The following is a 19,689-nucleotide window of genomic DNA, read 5'->3' as shown; positions in this document are numbered from 1 at the left end:
GCTGGACCCCTGGCACCACTGACATGGGGTGAGTCTTGGCCTCTGGTCCAGCACCCAAGGCTAAGCCGGTGCCTCTGGGTGAGCCCTCTGAGTACCGTCCACAGCCCTTCCTGTGGAGCACAGGGAGGAACGTGGTCAGGATGAGAGAGAACTCTCATCTCTTCCTTTGACTCCTGGCCCCTTTCCCCCACTGCCTTTGGTTCGTTCCTCCTGTTGCCTTCGATAAAGGGACAGTAATGGTTGATGGAATTGATTGCCCCAGGAACCAACCTCACCTGGAAGTGAGCGGAAGGCAGCTGGGGGCCCCCCCTGTGGGCTCCTCCTCTCACAGCCATTCATGCCGCTCACTCTCTCCTCAGGCAGGAGAAGGCCCTTGCTCTCCCTCCTCAGCTACGAGCAGCTGGTGGCCCAAGAGCACAGCCCCCCCAAACCCTCCTCTGCTGGGGACACGTCACCACGCCGCTTCTCCTTCAGTCCTTCTGCTGCCAGCCCGAGGACCACCTCACCTGGGGGCCGGTCCTACAGTCGGAGTCCCCTCAGCCCCTTTGACACTGAGACTTTCAACTGGCCCGATGTCCGAGAGCTCTGCTCCAAGTATGCCTCCCACGACGAGGCTGTCCAGGCCGAGGGAAGCCGGCCTCGTGTCCCGCCAGTCAACCGGAGCTACTCCGTGCCTGAGAACATGGTGGAGCCCCCTCCGTCGGGCAGGGTGGGCCGCTGCTGCAGCCTGAGCACCAAGAGGAGCCAGGGAGGTGCCCAGTCCCCACCTCCTGTGTTGCCGCGTCAAAGCCGGCTGAATGGAGGTGAAGCCCTGTATGTCACTGCAGACCTCACCCTGGAGAACAACCGGCGGGTGATTGTCATGGAGAAGGGACCCCTTCCCAACCCCACTGCAGGGCTGGATGAGAAGGACAGTGGGCAGGGACCATGCTCACCAGCAGCCACAGGGGCACAAGGCCAACATTTCCAGGAGTCTGCAGAGTATGGGTCAAAGGAAGAAGGTCCCAGGGACCCAGCAGACCCAAGCAAACAGAGCAGAGTGAGAAACCTGAGGGAGAAATTCCAGGCCTTGAACTCTGTGGGTTGACTGACTCCTTTGGGGGGCAGGAGCCATGCCAGCATGGCGTGTGGAAGAACCTGGTATACCTCCCCCATGTCTGGGCTCACGCGCGCCCCTTGCCCTCGTGAAGGCCACCCCTGCTCTCCTAGAGGAGCGCCCCAGTGTGTGTGCGCAACCTCACCTGCGGCCTGTTCTGTGTGCTGGTGCTCTCCGGGGGCTCCAGACACCTTTCCTCAGGCCCAGATGAGTCGTGTGTCCCGCTTCCCTTGTAAATATTTCTCTGGTAAGAAGCCAAATATTTAAGCTCACCTCTGCCCAGGAAGAGCAAGCACTGCTCAGGCCCTTGGCCGGCCACTACCAGGCTGAGGACCCAGGCTGGGAGTTGCCTGGGCAGGCTTTATTCTTTAAGTGTGCCTTTTCTTAGGACCCAGGCAGGAATGAGGCCCATAATTTATTGCTTTCCATCCTGTGGTGTGTGTGTGCAAGTGAGTATGCACCCTGCTGTTTATTCCCCTCCCGTGAAGAATGTAACCGACTTAGTTCAGGTACTTTTGAGGGTTGTCTTGCTGTCCCTGTGGTTGTCGCTAATGTATACACATTTCACTATGTGCCAATGGTGCAATAACCACTGCTGACCAACAACCTGTGTGCAGCCTCCTTACTGGGCTTGGTGGGAAGTGGGGAGAGTTGCTTGTGGGCTAAGGATGTCTTAGAGTAGGCAGGGACACACATTGGTCATCCAGGCACCAGGATGCTCGTGGGGCAGGCAGGGACAGCAGGATGTACAGGAAGGAGCTTGTTCTCTGCTACTTCTGCTTCTCTGTCTACCCACAGCCTGGTGTCCTGTCTGGGGAAGAGAGCCTCACATGCCAGCCATTAGCTCTCTTCCTCTAGGGCCAAAATTATGCTAAAAAGTGGGAGGGAGGAGTGGCTGGGGCAAATGGGACATTTTCTAAAAAGTTACCATTATCTGGTGCCTTGTACTCATCTTCCCCTCTCCAGTCCCAGAAGGCATCCCAGAAAGCATCTCAGAAGGCAGGGATTCCAAACTTGGGACCTGGGAATGTCCTCAAGTGACTTGCTACATTGGGTGAGGAGTGCAGATTTATTTTGCTGGGATGGATCCTCTGTTTGCATCACATTATTGGAAAAGTCTGGGTTCAGAAGGGCTAGGAATGCCTCCCTGTTTCTAACTGGGATTTTTGCCCCTTCTTCATGGAGGACCAGTCTCATTTTGCCCAGTTTGTTCTGGCTGGGGTGGAGAGGAAGAGGCTGCAGGGCCCAGGTGGATAAGTGTTCCCGTAGGCTCGCAGAGTCAGGGCCCTTGAGTCTTCTGACCTAGGAGGTTGTACTCAACCTGAACATGGGTCCTGAGGTCAAGGGAAGACCAGAGGTGAGTCTCCTGTGCAGAAGCAGGGCAGGGAAATTAGCCTGTGTCCTACCAGCTGCCCTGAATTTCCTGTGGTCATGTCCACAGTCACTGAGGAGAGAGCTGGCTCCTCCCAGGCCAGTCCTGGGATACAGCACTGGGGAGCCACAGGTGTACTATTAGATAGGTGACTCAGACTTTCACCCCAGCCTTGTCACCAGCTAACTCTGTCACCACGACTCTTGCCCTTTCCTCTATATAGATTGAAGGTGATGGTTGAGCTCCTGCTTCTCAAACTCCCTCTTCAGGACGTGGGCCAAGGCCAGGGCAGAGGGTCTTATTGGCTGCCCATTAGAATCATCTGGGAGCCTTTTGAAACCTGGCAGTGCCTATGTTCCATCTACCCAGACCAAATGAAACTGCCCTTCTTATAAATGGATCCCAGGCACAGAGGATGGGGATGCTGATATCCAGTGAGGCCTGGACTGATTGTGATTAGAAATGATTTTACCCTGCAGTAGAGCTTGTAGTTGAAGGAAGCTTGGCTTAGGGTCTCAGGAGGGGCCCAGGGTCTGGTGCCAGGCACAAGTCAGAGCCTAGCTGTTCCTTTGTCTTCATGGTGCTGGCCCTCTGTGGCCCAGTTCAAAGGGAAATGAGGCTAGTCAAATAAGAAACAGACAAATGTGGAGCGTTATTGATTTATTAGAAAAACTAGTAAATGGGTTTCCTCTGGTTGGTGGAAGCACATTTGAGCAGGTGGAGGACAAGGCCCAGCCGGCCCCAGGGCCAGCCCCAGATGGCATAGTCTGTACCCAACAGGTTGCATTCCTCTGCCGCCGCCTCCTCTCTTGCATCCTCCCTGAGCATGCTTGTCCATGGGACCAAGCCATGTGGCCAGCTGGTCTCTTTCTCTTCTGGATCTCTGCCCCCTCCCACTGAGGGAGGAAGGAGATCCAGGACCAGGCTAGGGGACCTGATTGCCCTCCCACAGGTAGAAAGGAGGAGTGGAGTAGAGGGGAAGCCGAGCCTGACACAGACTTCCTGTTAGGGTGCTAGTGAAAATAGGGAGTAGGGGGAGCCCCAGGACCCTCCGCTCCCCCCTCAGCCAGAGTCAGCTGAGGCCAGGGACAAAGGGGAAGAAGAGTGGGAAGGAGAATGCCTGACATGCCCAGGAGCTTCCTCTAAGCTGCCCTGGGGAGGAAGCCTGTTATGCTGGTGTGGACTGGAGCTGTGTCAACCTAATTTTGGAAATGCTGTCAAGGAAAAGACTGCAAAGTAGAAAATATGAGGGAAAAAAGAAAAAAAGAAACATTGCCAGGGCCCCAGGAGAGCTTAGTCCTGGAGTGGCATAGGGTCTCCCGAAGTTGAGCACTTGCAATGTCAGTCCAGTTGGTTGAGCGTCTTGGGGCTTGGGTGATGTGGGCAAGATGCGTGGGGAGCTGGCACTAGATGATGAGTCACATGCAGCTAGCTGCCCTTGCCCGAGCCCGGGGACCTGGGGTGGTAAAATTCTAGCTCTTCCATGGAGCCCTTTCTTTACTCTGTGGAGTTGCTCGCTGGAAATTCCTCACTTCCAGTGCTACTTGGGCATACATGGAGGGGAGAGGGTGGACCTTTATCTGTTGGCTCCCTACTGGCCCAGGGAAATAGTTGAGAACTGCTTGCCACCTTTTGCCCACAGCAAGGAGCCTGCTCTCTGCTCCAGAAGTGGACATGCCCTTGAATGCACCAAAGGCCTTTTGTACTGCCAGGTGAGTATAGTCATCTTCCAGCCTTAATTTCCCCAGCAGTAGATAGAGGCTGACTATGGTACACACCAGGTTCCTGTAGAAGCAGAGGGTCATAGGGTCCTATGAGTTGAAGCCAAATGAAGACCCTCACTGTAGAGGTGGGAGACCAGGCTCCATTGGATAACTTATTCTCTGCTGTGGTTCCCGGGCTGGAGTGGACATCACCCTGACAGTGCTGTTGGAGCTGTACTTGCCCTGGTCAGCACTAGGTTCCTGGGAAGGCCTCCTAACTCATATCTACCTGTATGGCTTCTGCTTGAGTCTTACCTGATTCATCTCCACAAAGCCAAGGTTCCTTCCCATGGGGAAGGCAATAGAAAAAATGGCTGTGGACCCTGGGGACCCTTACAGTCTCCCTAGGGGAGAACACCTGCTGCCTCTAACTTGACCCCTCTTTTGGACCTAACCCCAGTTAAGATGCTGGGCTGGATCTGTATTGCTTTCAGAGTAGAGTGGTGGGAATGACTCATGGAACCCGTTACTTCTCCCCTCCACAGCATGGGGACAGAGATTGCAGAGCCCCTGTTAGTGGTTGGAGGGGGGTTGGTAGATGTTTGGTAATCTCTGTGTCTCAGAACCCGAGGCCAGGCCTTTACTAGAAACTGATCAAGAGGGGGCACAACCTCACCTCTCTGGCCCCAGCATGTATCCCAGCTGCCCCGTGGTAGTTGTGTCAGATGGTGTTACTACCAAGGCGTGGCCGCATTTGCCACTCCACTCTGATAACCTGGCTCTCTGGTGAGTCAGTAGCCTCGGATGGCACCACCTGCAGACGGGACACAGCGGGCATTGGACTTTGGGATGCTTTACTCCAGGCGCTTGGGGTATCCATCCCGTATCTGGGGGCCTACACTGGGTCCTCAGAGGGCCTGCATCTAACATATTGCTGGCTTGGTTGCTACTGGGAGTGGGAAGGATCCCAGCATGGAGAGGCTGAGCCTTAGGCAGTGTGGGGATCTGTCTGTCCCTCCCTCAGGTCCGAGCCCTGAGCCCTAAGCTCTGACTAGGGTTTTCAAAGAGGAATGGTCTGAGAACTGCTGGTCCTCCCTCCTTCAGCCTGGGCTGGTAGCAAGAAAGGGCTCCAGGGGCAGCAGGAGGCTCCTTCAGGACCCACAAAATGAGAGGGGGCTTTTTCCCCCCTGGTGGGAGAAGGGGAGAGGAAAGGATATGCTGGCCCTGCGGGGGACCCAGCTCTGAGAGAGCTCAGTGGGGAGGTGACTGGCGGCACCTAAGGCCCTGCATTCCTCCTTGTCCCCTCAGTCCCCTAGCAGCCCCTTGCTCAGGGCCAGGGCTCTGTGCCCGCTCTTCAAGTCTCCTTCCTCATTCCTCTAAAGGGCAGGTCAGGCATTGCCAGTGTCTCCCTTCCTCCTCTTCCTTCCCCTTTCCTGGCTGTGACCACATGGGAGGTGACCCCAGGCATGACTTGCTGTAGGAGTGGGCAGCATTGGAGGAACCCCATCAGCCACCTTCTGCTTTTATGGGGATGCAGAGAGAGGAGGGCATGCACCTCGGGAACCGTTTCCTGCCCCCTGCAGCCAAGCCGCCTGTGCCACAGGCAGAGGGCATGTTGGCAGGCGTCGGGGCTGCCAGGCAGGGCGCAAAGGCAGCTATTGCAGCACAGCATGGGGCCCCGGGGGCTGGCCTGGCAACTCTCGAGCTGGTAGGCAGGAGGTGGGAGGAGGACCATCCACTGCAGAGGTCAGGGCCCACGGCCTCAGGTGCCTGGTCTGTGTGCCCCGATGCACTGCTGTGCCTGCCTGGCTGGCCCCACCAGCGGGGGCCACCGGCTGCTATTTCTTTTTGGGGAAGAAGCTGAATCTCTTCTCCTTGTCCTTCTTGCCAAGACTGGCATCCGGGCCAGTGAGGGAGGGCAGGGGCAGGCTCTGCGTCTTGACACGGATGCTCTGGGACTCGTTGATGGCGGTGCTTACGCCTTGTAGCCAGGACAGCATCTCCTCCTAGGGGGTGGGAGCATCAGGCCCAAGTCCAGGGACTGCTTCTGGGACTGCCTATTCTGCAGGAGCCTTGAGGTCCAGTGGCTTGGGTCTTCTCTACCTGCCCCTTTGTTAGACACGTCTAGGTTGGGCCACCCCACACTTACCTCATCTTTGCCATGGAAGAGCCACTCGCTGCCATTACTTAGCCTAGGAGAATGAAGAGTTTCCTGTCATGTCAGAAGCCATGACCTGGGCAGAGTAGGCTGGCTAAGATCGCCCTGTCCCCTGAGCCTGTTATGCAGACCCCTCTCAGCACCTTCTGAGAGGTAAAATCTGGATCATGAACCAACTTTGATTTGCAAAATCTTCAAGGAGCAGCATGGGCTTGCTTGGAGCTAGTCCCTTACAGTGAATCTCTATCTGGTCACTCACGCCAAAGTCATCAGCCTGAGGGTTCAAAGGGTTCAAGGTCTAGGTGAGGGGCAGTGGGCAGGAAGGCTCACCTCAGCTTAAAGACATGCTTCTTCTTTTTATAGTTGGCAGCAATCTCACAGATAGCATGTCTCAGGGCCAGGGGCTCCTCTCCATGGTAGGGAACCCCCAGGGCCAGGTTCTTGGCATCCTTATAGAAGGTCAGTTCACTATTCCTGAGCACGCAGTACAAATTGTTCCAGGACCTGCAAAGATGGGAACAGGCAGGTCACCCACAGTCGCACTATAATATCTCTAGGATCAATTCCCATAGCTTCTGTTTCTTTCTTTCTTTTTTTTTTTTGCGGTGCTGGGGATCAAACCCAGGGCCTTGTGCTTGTGAGAGCGAGCACTCTACCAACTGAGCTACCTCCCCAGCCCGCTTCTGTTTCTTTTTAAAAAACTTTTTGTAGTTGTAGATGGACAGCATGCCTTTATTTTATTTATTTTTATGCAGTCTAAGAATCAAACCCAGTGCCTCACACGTGCTAGACAAGTGCTCTCCAACTGAGCTACAGCCCCAGCCCCCTTTCTGTTTCTTTCTTTTTATTGCACTATTTTTGCCTGATAAATAGTAAGATTATTGTTTAGAAAATGGGGGGGGGGGGGGGAATCATCTGCATGTAATTCACTACCAAAAGTTAACTATTATTCACATTTTACATATTCTAGTTTTTCTGCTATTCACATTCAGGTTTTATCTATAGATAACTATAGATAACTAAAATTGGAATATACCATATTTATATATATGTATATATTTTTGTTTGTTTTTGGCTGGGAATCACACCCAGGGCCTCATGAATGCTAGGCAAATGCTCTAATGCCAAACTACATCCCCAGCCCTGTATATTCAATTTTACATCCTGCTTTTAAGATAAACACTGTATCATGAGTATTTCTTCACATTCTCAAATATTTCTTGAAAGTGATTTTGCATGACTCTGTGGTATGCCATCGCATATACACACACAATCCCTTTATTGATGGTCCTTATAATACTGGAAAATTTATCCACAATTTAAATAGTGATGTGATGATCGTCTTTATGTACACATCTTTGCCTATAGTTCTGATCTTACCATGAGATAACATTTCTAGATGTAGCATTATTGAATCTAAGATCAATAGCACAAACTTAATTTTTCAGAGTATTCCCACATTCACTGGCAAATTTGATTCTGAATACATGACGTGAATTGAGTAGGGTTTTGTTTTGGATTTTGTTATTTTTGTTTTAATGATATATGCACAGTATATTATTCTGGTGCTCTGTGTGTGTGTGTGTGATTAGGGATTGAACCTAGAGCCTTTTACATGCGAGGTAAACTCTACTACTGAGTTGTACTTCCAGCCCCTTTTTGAGGGCAGGAATGTGGAGAACTAGTAAGGCGCATGGATAAGAAGTACTGGAAGGTCAAAAAGTGAACTTGACCCTATGAAGTGGCTGCAGAGCCATTTTATGAAGCCTCAGATTCTGACTTGCCACTCAGGGATCTTTCCTCTAGCAGTAAGGCAGTTGCTTAGAGGGACCTGGGTCTTTGGAGTAAGGTTGTGCCTTGAGTAAATGACAACCTGTCTGAGACTGTTTCCCCATCTGGAAATGGAAACGTCAGTATTGCAGGGTGGTTGGGAAGATTTGATCAGTCCTAACATCATGCCTGGCACACAGTAGGTACTCATTAAGTGTTAGCCTCCCTTTTCTGGTAGACTCCCATTTAAGCAATAAACCTCTACAGGGCAGCTGGGTCACTAAATTGTTCTTTTTCAGAATTTGAAGTAGCTTTGTTGAGTTCCCCCAAGATAGGGAGCTCTGTGTGCTTCCAAGTGTCCCTGGGAACGTGTCTTGCCTCAACCTCTTGGTGTCATTTCTCTGGGACCCTGAACTGTTGCTGGAAAGAAGAGGCTGCAAGGATCTGGGCAGAGGCGGCCTTGGATAGACCAAATTCAAGGACATGATTGGCTCAGAATCGGGAAAGGAAATAGTTTCTCAGGGTCATGGAGTCACTGAAGACAGCACTAGAAGGGACTTGCAGAGGGCATCTGGGTCATGGACCCCCAGTCGCCTCCTATTTTATAGCTGAGGAAAAAGGCCCAGATCAATAAAAGCAGGACTTGGTCAAGGACATGTTGTTACCACCAAGACTCCCTCTGGCTGTCCAGCCCCGTGACAACTGTCATATCAACAGCCAGTGTCCACCACGGCCCTACTCTGTGCCAGGGACAGTGCCCCTACCCAACAGTCCTACTATTGTCATCATCCCATTTGTGACTTAGGGAGGTTGGGTAAGGCGTGTGAAGTCATAGGATTTGAACTCTGGACCAGAACTGAGGCTTTTCCCATCATGCTAAGTGGCCCTGGTTTTGCCCCCGTGGGTGCCCAGGAGCTCTCCCAAACAGAAGCCAAGGGCGGCTCTTCCCCCAGTACATCCTCGATGGCCAGGGATCTGCTGTTGGAGCGATCCCTGGAAGCTGCCCGCCTCCCCGCGCCCGGCTGCCCTCCCCACACCTGTTGGATGCCTTCTTGTTGGGCCCCTCCAGGTCGTGCTTGCGGCCGAGGTAGCCCTCCATCTGCACGCTGTGCCCGTGGTCCCGCTGGGCCGGCAATGTTGTGGGCTCATCGCCCTCACTCAGAGGTGTGTCCAGGACCTTAAAGAGGGGCTCTGTGGCAGGCCTCTCATTCCCGTCGGACTTCTCCTCTTGCCCAGGCAAGGGTGGCGGCTGCAGGTCCTGAGGCCATGGCCTCTCTTCTTCCCCCTGCTCAGGGGAACAGGGGAAGAGCATACCTTCCTGGGGGCTCAGGCAGGGCCCCCACCTGAACCTCCTTCCCTTGTTCAATGTGTTGCCTGACCTGCCCTGGCTTCCATGGCCTGCCTTGGGCACCCACCCACTTCCCTGGCCTCTTCCATACCTCTGGCTCTAGCTCCCCCACTCCCTCTCACCCCCATCTAACAACAGAGGGTTCTCAGAGGGGCCTGAGGAATGGTCGCATCCAGGGCAGGTTACAAGGCTATTGGCTGAGCTCTGGTTCAGGGCTTGGCTCCAGCCCTTCAGCCCTGCTTCTACCAGTTACTCCAACTGTGACACCTGGGCCCTGGCAAGAGTTCATATGAAGAAAAGTTCTGCAGCTAAGACAAGTTTGCAAACCACTTTTACTAGGGCGTTGACTGGGAATTCTGGTAGCTTTGAATTCTTGTCAAAGCCCTAAAGCTAAGGATACTGGGCCCCAAAGCACCCCATGCCACTCCCAGGCCTTCCTTGGGTCTAACAGGCCCCCCTCCCATCATCTAATGAGAATTTGTTAGATGGGGCAGTGGTTTCTAGGGCTGGCTGCCTTTGACAATGACCTTGGAAGCATTACAAAATGTTTTCAGGTCCTTTTCTCAAGGACCTGAGGGGTTAGCACATTGGTGTTGCTTGATAAGCATTTCATGACTCTAATGTGCAATATGAGCAAGAATTGCCCACATAAAGGAGACTTTACCTTGGGGAAATGCTGTGGATTTTACCTCCCTGTGGAGGCCTGGGGTGATCTCCAGCCCCTGCCCAAGTCAAATAAGGGGTGCTCTATTTTCAGGTGAACCTGAGAAGGGGAAAGCACACTTCCTGTTCCCTGACTGGGCATATCCTTATGCTGCGTGGGCATATCCTCACGCAGCAGGACAAACTGGATACTGGGGGCAGTTAGCAAGAATAGTACCTTAGAATCCCTTGAGGGTTATGAATGGGCTCACTTGGGCCATCCAGCCAGCAAAGGGTGGCTGCTGGAAACTTATAGCAAGAGGAGGGAAGATGCCCCAAGCAACCATGTCTGGATGCCTGAAGGGCCAAGGACATGACAGCCCAGGAGGACCAGAGCCACCCTGGGTAGTAAAGGGACTCTGCTTCTTTTTCTATTCCCCTTCCCTGCCCCAGAAACTGACATGGAGGTCCAGAAAAACGCTGGGGAGAAGTGAGGAAAGAGTAGACTATGTTCTCCTCTGTAGTGTGGGTTCCTTAGGCCATGGGCCAAATCTGAAGGAGAGAAATGGAGGAGGGCACCATGTTGGACATCAGATTGAAGCTTGAAGCTGAAGTAAACTCAGTAGACTTTTTAATAGGGAACAGACTGGCTTTGTGAAGCAGAGGTTCAGTGGAGAAGTTTGAAGGTAGTGTTCAGAAGAAAGGAAAAGTTGATCAGATATGTAACCCATTAAATTAGGGCTGTTCAATAAGCAGGTTTTAAGTAGAGGGCCTGGTAAGATTTCATGTAAAGGGTAGTCAGACGTGGTGGTACACACCTGTAATCCCAGTGACTGGGAGGCAGAGGCAAGAGGGTTACAAGTTCCCAGCCTGGGAAACCTAGTGAGATATATATATGAATACATAGACAAGCACTCTACCAACTGAGCCATCTTCCCAGCCCCCTAGTGAGATCTTGTCTCACAAAATAAAAAAGGACTGGTGATGTAGCTCAGTGGGAAAGCATCCCTGGGTTCAATCCCCAGTAGCAAAAAATAATTGATTGAATTTAAATAAAAATAAAAGGTAATGTGGTTGGAAAAGTTTAGAGACCACTGACCTCTTCTCACATTTTCTACGTATAATAAAACCAATGTTCAGAGAGGTTAAGTAACTTGTTCAGTCACACAGCTAATAGGTATGGAGGCAAGTGGGCACATGCACTCCAGAATCAAGCAGGTTTGAATTTTTATGCCATCCTCAGGGCACTTATCTATTCCTTCCTTAGAATCCCTTGAGGGTTGTGACTGGGCCACACTCCTGTCTGCATTATTTGCAGTCTTTGTATCTTAAGAGCTTCTGCACTGTCTGCGATGAGCCTGTCTTGGCCACAAAGTTCTGGAAACCCTGAATCCCTGCCTGGATCATCCTCTAGCTAGAGGAAGGGCAGGAGTGGCTGGAATGAGCTCCTCTGTGGTTCTAGTCAGGTCAACCCTCTGCTTTGGGAATAAGGTTCAAGAACAGACCCCACCCCCACCCCCTGCTGCAACCCCATACTGATAATTGAACTTCACCTCTGGGCTACCTCCCTGATTCTTTTGTATTTTTATTTTGAGCCACCTAATTCACCTAGGCTGGCCTTGAACTTGGGATCCTCCTGCCTTTGCCTCCTGGTATCACAGGCATGGGCCACTGTGCCTGGCAGGAGAGGATTATTAATGCAGAAAGGGAAGCCTCGTTCTCCCCACCCCCTGCCCCACGGCTCAGCCTCAAGCCCCGCTGGTCCTGTTCTTCCTCTAGGAGAGGAGACTGTCCAGAGGACAGGGTGCAAGTGCATTGCTGCTCCTGGTGACAGTCCAGGTACTCCCAGCCCCGTCCTGGAGTCTTGGAAAAGATGTCATGGCAGAGACAGGAGGGAAGTCCGCCTGCCCTCTCGCCCAGTTTCTACCCCCTTGGGAGTGGCTCTGCTGGAGACCTCTGTGTCCACATCTGCTTCCTGTATTTTTACTTCCATGCCCCTTCCTTTAGGAAACTGGTCTCTGAAAGTTAGGATGGATTTAGCCAGGACTGACTCCCAACGTAATGTCTCCTCCTAATGAGTGCCTGGTCCATGCTTCCTGGCAGGGAGAGGCCATGCCAGTGTGTTCAAAAGCAATCTGGCTGGGTCATGGGTTGGCTTTGGGATGGGGGTTCCCACTGTATGCAGAGCTTTCTTCTGTGTTCCTGTTTGCATGGTGATGATTTAAAGGCATCCTGCCCCTCACCCCATTCAAAGGTCAAGAGGAGGAGCCAAGAACCAGGGTGCAGATGAAGGTGTTAGGCTTTGGCAGGGTCCCCTTCCTTCCTGGGCTGGGGAGGGACACAGATAAGGAAGATGGGGGTGGAATGAAGGTGGATGCAGAAGAGGGGGAAGGGGCTTTGGGATCAATCTTTTCTCCTTGCTCCTAAGGGAGGTTGGCCAACTCCCAGAGGAGGAGAAACATAGGCGGAAGCGCTCCTAAACCACCTTCTCCTTCCCCACTGAATCTTTGTAATTCCTTCTCATCCCTTTCCAGGGAGGGAAGCCAGGGTTTGAGCCAAATGCCTGGAGTGAAAAGCCTGGGCATCTGTCTGGGGGAAGGGAGGGTATCAAGTGGCTAACCTTCCCCGATGCTGTCAGAGGCACTGGTACCAGCACCTACTTTACAGGTGGTGTGGAGCATTTCAAAGCATTGGAGCATCTGCAGGTGCTGCTCTGTGGTGATCTTCCACCCACCACCGCAGAGCTTTGCTGAGTAATTGTGCCCTGTGCCCTAGGTGGCCAGCATGACCATCTCACATACCCCTTTGCCTCCAGCTTGGGCTACTCAGGACTGAAATGTGGAATTTCCGCTTCTGCCAGGCAAGGCCTCACTCCCTCCTCCTGCTACCATTTTCAACTGGAGCATTCTGAGACTCCAGTCAGGAACAGGATGACCATGGTGAACAGGTGAGCCCACCAGGCAGGACAGAAGCAGCCCAAGGCTCCACACAGCATGAAATGGGAGACCCCCAAGACAGTGAAGGCAGAAGTCATCAGACAGGGCTGAGGCCAAGAGTGCTCCTTAGAGGAGAGTTCTGGGAATTCAGAATTAGATTTTTATAAAGAGCTCACAATTTTGTAAAGAAAAGACTTCAAGCTAGACAATACCTCAACACATATCCATATACCTAAAGCCGAACCAGTTTTTAAACATTACTGTCATGGTTCTGATCTGCAGAGGACAAGTTCACAAGACAGTGGAGAGCGAGCAGGAGGGCGCCGCCTCCTCTCCCGTGGGTAAGCCCTGCACGTGGCTGTGCTGGAAACCTGTGAGTGTGTTGGAGAGATCTTTATTTGGCAGTTCATAAGAGATCAAGAATTTCCCTGGGGAATTACATCTGTAGCCACGACACTGGGAAGATCTGTAGGTAGGACCAGAAAGGGGGACATTGTTAGGGAAGCAGACCCCATGGGGGAAGACTGAGGATGGAGAATGATGGAGAAAGGTAAATGAAGTTGAAGCAAGAAGAGATTCTGGAACTAGAAAGAGGCCTTGAGGTCATGGATTCAGCCCTTCCTATTTCAGATGGGAAAACTGGCTTCCAGAAAAGCACAGGGACCAGCTGGGATCATGTAGCAGGTGGCAGAGCTGAGCAAGAACTCATGCCTTCTGCTTCCCTGTCCATGCAACGTCTTTCAAATCTGAAAGGGCTGTAGCACAGGGCTGCTGGTGGTACTGGCATGCAGGGTGGTCAGGAAACAGGGGGAGCCCAGTGGCTGGGCAGAGACCTACTTGTGGTCTGGGCTCCAAACCTGAGTGAGTTTGAGGCCTGTGGTGTTGATGAAGTTCCTGCTTCTTTCTAGTCCAGCTCCAGCAAGGACTTCCCATCTAAGCAATGACCCCATCCCAACTGGGGAACCTGGAGTCAGGATGGTTTGGATAGAAGGGCCATCCTTGCCCAGGTACCAACAGAAGAGGTGACAGTTCTCTTGGCATCTCTGGAAGCATGCTATTCCTAGAGGAATTTGGTTAGAGAGTGCCAGGAGAAGGGGATGTTGGCCAGGCTCAGAGCTGCTGAGGAGTGATTGTGGTGATAAGCAGGTTCTGTCGAAGGATAGGACATGATCTGAGATCCCTTCTGTCCTCTGCTCTGAGGCAGAAGATCTGCTGCCATTGCCCTCAGTCATTAGGAAAGTATGCTGGATGTTGGGACCACATCACAGGAGGGTAGGGGACAGGTAGCATTGGTTGCTGGTTAAAGGAAATCAGGGGTGGGAAGAGCACAGACAGGAGGGTCTTACTGGCTATCACAGGGTTGATTTTAAAGAGTGAGAGGTCCTGGGCTCCTGATGGGAGGGATGGCTGCGTCAAAGTCTTGGTGGAGTTTGGCAGAGTCAAGCAAGAATCATATGAACTTGACTTTTTAGAGCTCTGTCTTTCCAGGAAGCTGGATTGATGTGGGGGAAGCAGAGGGTTGGGGGGGTTTTCTCCACAGAGGATTTTCAAAACTGGAGGGCCTCCTGGTGGGCAAGATGGGTCAATTTCTTTTGAACTAAGGAATGGAAGGTGTAGTTCCAAGATTGGTCAGCAGGTGGCGCAGGGAACTACACACAACACTCTCCAGGCCTTGATAGCCTGGCTGGGGACTGAAGGGTCTTTCCCAGGTTCCAAAGTGAATTCAGAAATGCTTGCAAGCAAAGAAACATAGGTGACAGGATATTCTAAAGGTAATGGTGGTAAATGTAAGCCAGGGCATGAAGGTGTACCTCAGAGACTTAGCCATAGGATGCTATGTGACATGAGCCCAGTGTGTGTAGAGGTTGTGTGTGTGTGTAAGAGATGAAGGGACTTAAAAGACCACCTACCAAATACCAGATGTTTTCCCTATATTCTCTCCTCCAAGCCCCATGGTCCTCTGCAAGGCAGGTTCTGTTTTCAGATGAGGGGAACCGGGGGTCACAGCGAATGAGTAACTTGCCCACACATATATCTTGTGATGGAAAGTAGAGGCTGCAGGTCTGTCTGGCCTCAACTCTGTGCTCTTCCTCACAAGTCCTGCTGCAAGAGGGGGAGGCCTCCTATCCAATGGGTTCACGGTCTAGGTGAGATGTGCCCAGCTTAGGTAAGACACATGGCTGGTCCATGGAGGTTGCTGATTGTGTTAGGGACACACTGGAAGGTGCTGGAAGAGGAGCTTGGGGCCAGACAAAACCCATGGCTAGATGCCTTAGGCAACTAAGTAGCATGGGGTGACAGTAGGATGGGCAGAGTTAGCACTCAGGCAGCTGGGAATGTTTAGCCTCCCTAGTGTCTGATGCTTTGACTCCTGTGCCCTGGGTGGGAAGGGCTGTCTAGACAGGTTAGGAGGGTTGTTCAGAAGACAACTGTTTGCAAGATTAAAAAAAAAAAAAAAAAAAAAAAAAGTTTGCTGATTTGAAACCAGTCAAAGATAAAGAGATGGCAACTTTGGATAGGCAGAGACACATGCTCAAACAAGAAAGCAGCGGCTATGGTTGAATGGGAAGGAAGAACTGAGGAGGAACACAGGCTGGGGAGATGGGGAGTGAACCCCAGGAGGGCAGGCTGGCGGGGCAAGCAGAGCTGCTCCTTGCTGTACGCCAAGGCCCAGCTGTCTGTCCGAGATGGCAACTGAGGAGCTTGTGCAAGAGGCCCAAAGGGAGGGATGCAGGGCAAAGGCCACCAGGTAGAGTGAGTGAGGGGCGGGGGAATGGCAGTTTAGGCTTCCCTAAACAGGGAGGAGGGAGACCCAGTCCACTGCCACCAGTGGCTGAGAGGAAAGCAAGGCTTCCTGAGGCGCTCTCCACCTCGCCCACAGCCTGTGTGGTCTCTTTGGGTCCCTGTCCCGGAGGAGCTGGTGCTGCTCAATCTCGGGGATCCGGAGCATTAGAATGACTAGAGAGACCACACCAACCTCTGCATCCAGACCTGCCACCCAGTGGTCAAGTTGTCAACTTCAAACCCATTTCTGAGACACCTCCAATGTTAACTGAGTCTCATCCTGAGTCCACAGGTACCTGGGATGCTCTGAAATACAGCCCAAAAGAACTTAGGAAGAGTGGAAGTTCTTCTTAAGCAGCAGGGCCAGAAAGATGGTGTCTGACCATAGCAGAGGGCTGGGCACAGCCAGCAGTGGGCAGATGTTCAGGGAGCCATGCCAGATTGCAAGCAGACACACCCCTGCCATGCTGACTCAGGCATCCTGGAGAGACAGGGCCACGCCCAGGTTTGGGGGCAAGCTGACGTTCTTTCCAGGCTGGGTCTGCCCATTAAGAACAAACATAGGATTTGCATTTGCTGCAAAATGTCTGAAGAAGCTGCCCTCGTGGGGGAGGAGGAAAGCCTGGGAAGCTTGTTCAGGCAAGAAGGAACACAGCCGCGCCTCCACACCCACATCACTTCCACCCGAGGACGTCAGGGCTGTGGCTGCTGACTGAAGCTCCCAGCTGAGAGGAGCCTGCGCTGGGGGTTTCCCAGGTTGCTAAGCAGGTGATGGAAGCTGGAGTCAGCCAGGCCCTGGGGAGACCATGGAAGGGAGATGCAAGGGACCCAGGAATTCTGACTCCCCGTGTTCAGCCCTGACGGGTAGCTCAACCGCCCTCTCCAGGGGTCAGTCTTAGAAGGCCACTTGCAAGAGTGGCATCTGTGAGCTGCCTGTGGGTCAGAGTATTCCATGACAACTTCCTGAGGCTTCTCATGAAGGGCACCCACACAGCTGCTCTTTGCAGTGGTCTTGCGTCCCAGGGTCCCCTCTGCAGTGCAGACTCATCTAGCCCAGAAGCTTGGGGACAGTCAGGGCATGTTTGTCCCCAAACAATGAAGGGCATTCTTTCTTATTGTCACAGCCCTTGGGAGCACCAATCCCTTTGAAGGATGTTACTCACATTTTCACGGCAGCCCCGGAGGGTGAGTTCCCATGGCAGACCCTTCTTTCCACCCCAAAGCCAGGAAACTGGCAATGTGGGGTCTGGGGACCCTTCAGTCTAGGGGCACCCCCATTCTCTCCACCACCACAAGGATCATCTCCTCCTCTCCCAGGAGAAAATAACACGTCACTGCAAATGCTACATCTGGGGCCTGGAAATTGAGGGACCCTCCAGCTCTTCTCAGGGTTATGCACCCAGGCGAAGGGGATTGCATGGGCAGAGGGTGTGGGGTGAGGTGGACCCTGGCCAGAACCTTCTCACGCACTAGGCCCAGGCAAGTCTGCCTGCCACTGCTGCCACAGGCACAGAGAAGTCAGCAGGCCCCTTTCAGGGCTCTGTCCTTGGCAGCAGCAAAGGTCTGACCTGTTCTCTCCTCCCCAAACAGGAAAAAAGACAAACACCCAGGCCTTTAGCTCTCCTTCCCTGTCGCAGCCTGGCACTGGCTGGTGCCTAATAAACCAACCAGGTATCTTAGAGCTAAGAACGAGATCACAGGAAAGTGGGAAAACCACCTCCATAGCCCTTCCCTTGACTGGCTACACCGCTGACCTACAGGAACATTCTGGACTTTCTGTAATCCCACAGAGAGGCCTTCATAAGGGCAAGAGACTCGGGGTCATTATCTAAAACCCCGCTCAAGGTTCCAGCAGAATGGATTGGAACCCAGATGCCCTGATGTGCACTCCACAGGTTTTGTTTTAGGTGAGTGACACCCTGTTTCTTCTGCATGACCTTGCACACACTTACCTGTAGGAAGGGATTGCTTTTAACCAGGACGCGCACTAATGTGCAGAGGCCAGAGGCGAGAGGAGCCAGTGTTATTGCACAGTGATGGGATGGCAGCTCAGACACTGTGTGTACACATGTGTGCGCATGCACACCGGGAAGAGGCGGACGGTGGGGGGTATGCGCCTGCTTGGACAGGGCAAGAGCACCCGTCCACTCCCAGCTGTCCCCCAGCAGGAAGCCACATGCACTAGTAAGGGGTTTACATGAAGCAGTAGAGGGCACCAACACCAGATTGCACACACAGGACCAGCAGGAGAGCCACTGGACCCCAGGCCTGCCCTAGAGAGGAAGCCAAACCTTCCTGGGACAGGCCAGAGGTTCTATAAAGGACAGGCTGGAGGAGTCAGTGGCTGGCTTTGTGAGGAGCCTTCCGAGGTGGGTTGGTGGTTCTCCATCCTCCTGTCTCTCATACCAGAGCCTGACTGGGCATTAGGCCCTCCCTCTGTGTTTCATGGATCCTCATGAAAACTTAAGATGCTCAGAAAGGAGAAGCAGCAGGAAATCTGTTTCCAGGAGGCCTCTGGTCTGGTGTTCATTTGATTCACCATCTGTTTTCTTTCTGGTACCAGGCAAGGGCCAGTTTTCCCATCTGGCAGAGTGGCTGGCTCTCCAGGAAGGGTCTCAGATGTGGACTCACTCGTCTTCCCCCAGAGAGACACTCAGGTCCAAGCAAATTTTATTCCCCTCAACCCAGTGACATTCAAGTGTTGCATGGAGGAGGCTCTGATGCACATGTAATTACATTTGCACAAACATATGTGACACAGACAATGGTGGAGCTGCTCAGGTGATCACGAAGGAGCCCGCACACCAGGACACCACGGCATGCAGACACACAGGGATGCAGGGCAGAAGCACAGGTGGGGGCAGGAGGCAGGGGCAGCCCCAGCCTGTGTCCAGAGTCCACTTCAGCCCCTAGAGTTTTCTCTCCCTCCGATGAGGGCTGGTGCTGGGAAAAGGGACTGGAACGTGGTCAGCCATAGACAGGGATGATGGACATTTCAGAGGGGACTCCCGGCACAGGCCCTCCAGCAGGGCCTGGCAGTGCCCTCTGCTGGGCATAATGGGCTGGTAGAGCTTAGAAGGGAGGCAGAGGGAGCTGAGAGTGTATGTGTGTGTGAGAGAAAGAGTGAGAGAGCGACTGGGGAGGGAGGGAGCGCAAATCCAAGTCTAACAGAGATTCTGCACAGGGAGGAATCACTATATGCATTTTTCTTTTCTTTTTTCCCCATCTCCCCACACCCAGGTCCTTGTGCATTCTAGAAAAGCTGTATGTGTATTTTTCTGGGGTGGTTCATGTACCAGAAATTTCCACCGAGAATATTAATCTTTCTTAGTTTCCCCTCAGAAGTCAGGCAAGCTCACCTGGGCACTTGGAGATGAGGGGCACGTGAAAGACCTGTTGCTCCCTTGACCCCCAGAGCCACATGCCACAAGAGATCCACACAGCAGAAAAGCCATGCAAGCTGCATGCTGATTCTTGCTCTCTTCTCAGCCCATTGCTCCCCAGAGCGGCCCTCTTGGGCCCTTCCAGCCCCTCCTCCAGTCAGACCTCCATCACACCCTCCTTTCCTACACCTGGGGCTAGCCCCCTGATACCCACAGCCCTGGGATTCTCCCTCACTCCTGTAGGACCCCTTCAAGTCTTTCTGCCTCAGAACCAGCTCCACATGCTAACTCACTGGCCCAGGTCAGCAGAAAGAGAGAGAGGGCTCTGCAAAAGAGGGAGGAATCTGCTGGAAGGGTGAGTCTTCCCACTTCACTGCCAAAAATGTCTGCAGGCAGGACAGGATGTCGACTGGTTCATGTGTGTGTGTGTGTGTACACGTGTGTATGGAGGGTGTATGTGTGGAGGATGGAGTTAAAAGGAAAATGGGGAAAAGGAC

The 19,689-nt window shown here is 52.8% G+C and overlaps 2 protein-coding genes across 10 annotated transcripts in view; one reads left to right on the top strand and one right to left on the bottom strand.

Moving 5' to 3' along the window:
- The window catches only part of PLEKHG3 (pleckstrin homology and RhoGEF domain containing G3), a 42,801-nt gene extending 41,099 nt beyond the window's left edge, over window positions 1-1,702 (top strand). For all 7 annotated transcript variants that reach the window (XM_079126747.1, XM_079126748.1, XM_079126746.1 and 4 more), the window contains one exon: window positions 360-1,702. In XM_079126747.1, the coding sequence (XP_078982873.1) occupies window positions 360-1,087 (728 nt within the window). In that variant the 3' untranslated portion in view covers window positions 1,088-1,702. The remainder of the gene's footprint in view (window positions 1-359) is intronic.
- A 2,693-nt stretch (window positions 1,703-4,395) lies between these two features.
- The window catches only part of SPTB (spectrin beta, erythrocytic), a 116,150-nt gene continuing 100,856 nt past the window's right edge, over window positions 4,396-19,689 (bottom strand). For all 3 annotated transcript variants that reach the window (XM_079127069.1, XM_079127070.1, XM_079127071.1), the window contains exons 33-36: window positions 9,137-9,384; window positions 6,660-6,833; window positions 6,321-6,363; window positions 4,396-6,177 (exon numbers count right to left, since the gene is read on the bottom strand). In XM_079127069.1, the coding sequence (XP_078983195.1) occupies window positions 6,010-6,177; window positions 6,321-6,363; window positions 6,660-6,833; window positions 9,137-9,384 (633 nt within the window). In that variant the 3' untranslated portion in view covers window positions 4,396-6,009. The remainder of the gene's footprint in view (window positions 6,178-6,320; window positions 6,364-6,659; window positions 6,834-9,136; window positions 9,385-19,689) is intronic.

This window comes from Sciurus vulgaris (genome assembly GCF_902686455.1).
Source record: "Sciurus vulgaris genome assembly, chromosome: 2".
NCBI classification, from domain to species: domain Eukaryota; kingdom Metazoa; phylum Chordata; class Mammalia; order Rodentia; family Sciuridae; genus Sciurus; species Sciurus vulgaris.
Note: the sequence above shows the minus strand (reverse complement) of the source record. Positions and strands in the feature narration are given on the sequence as shown.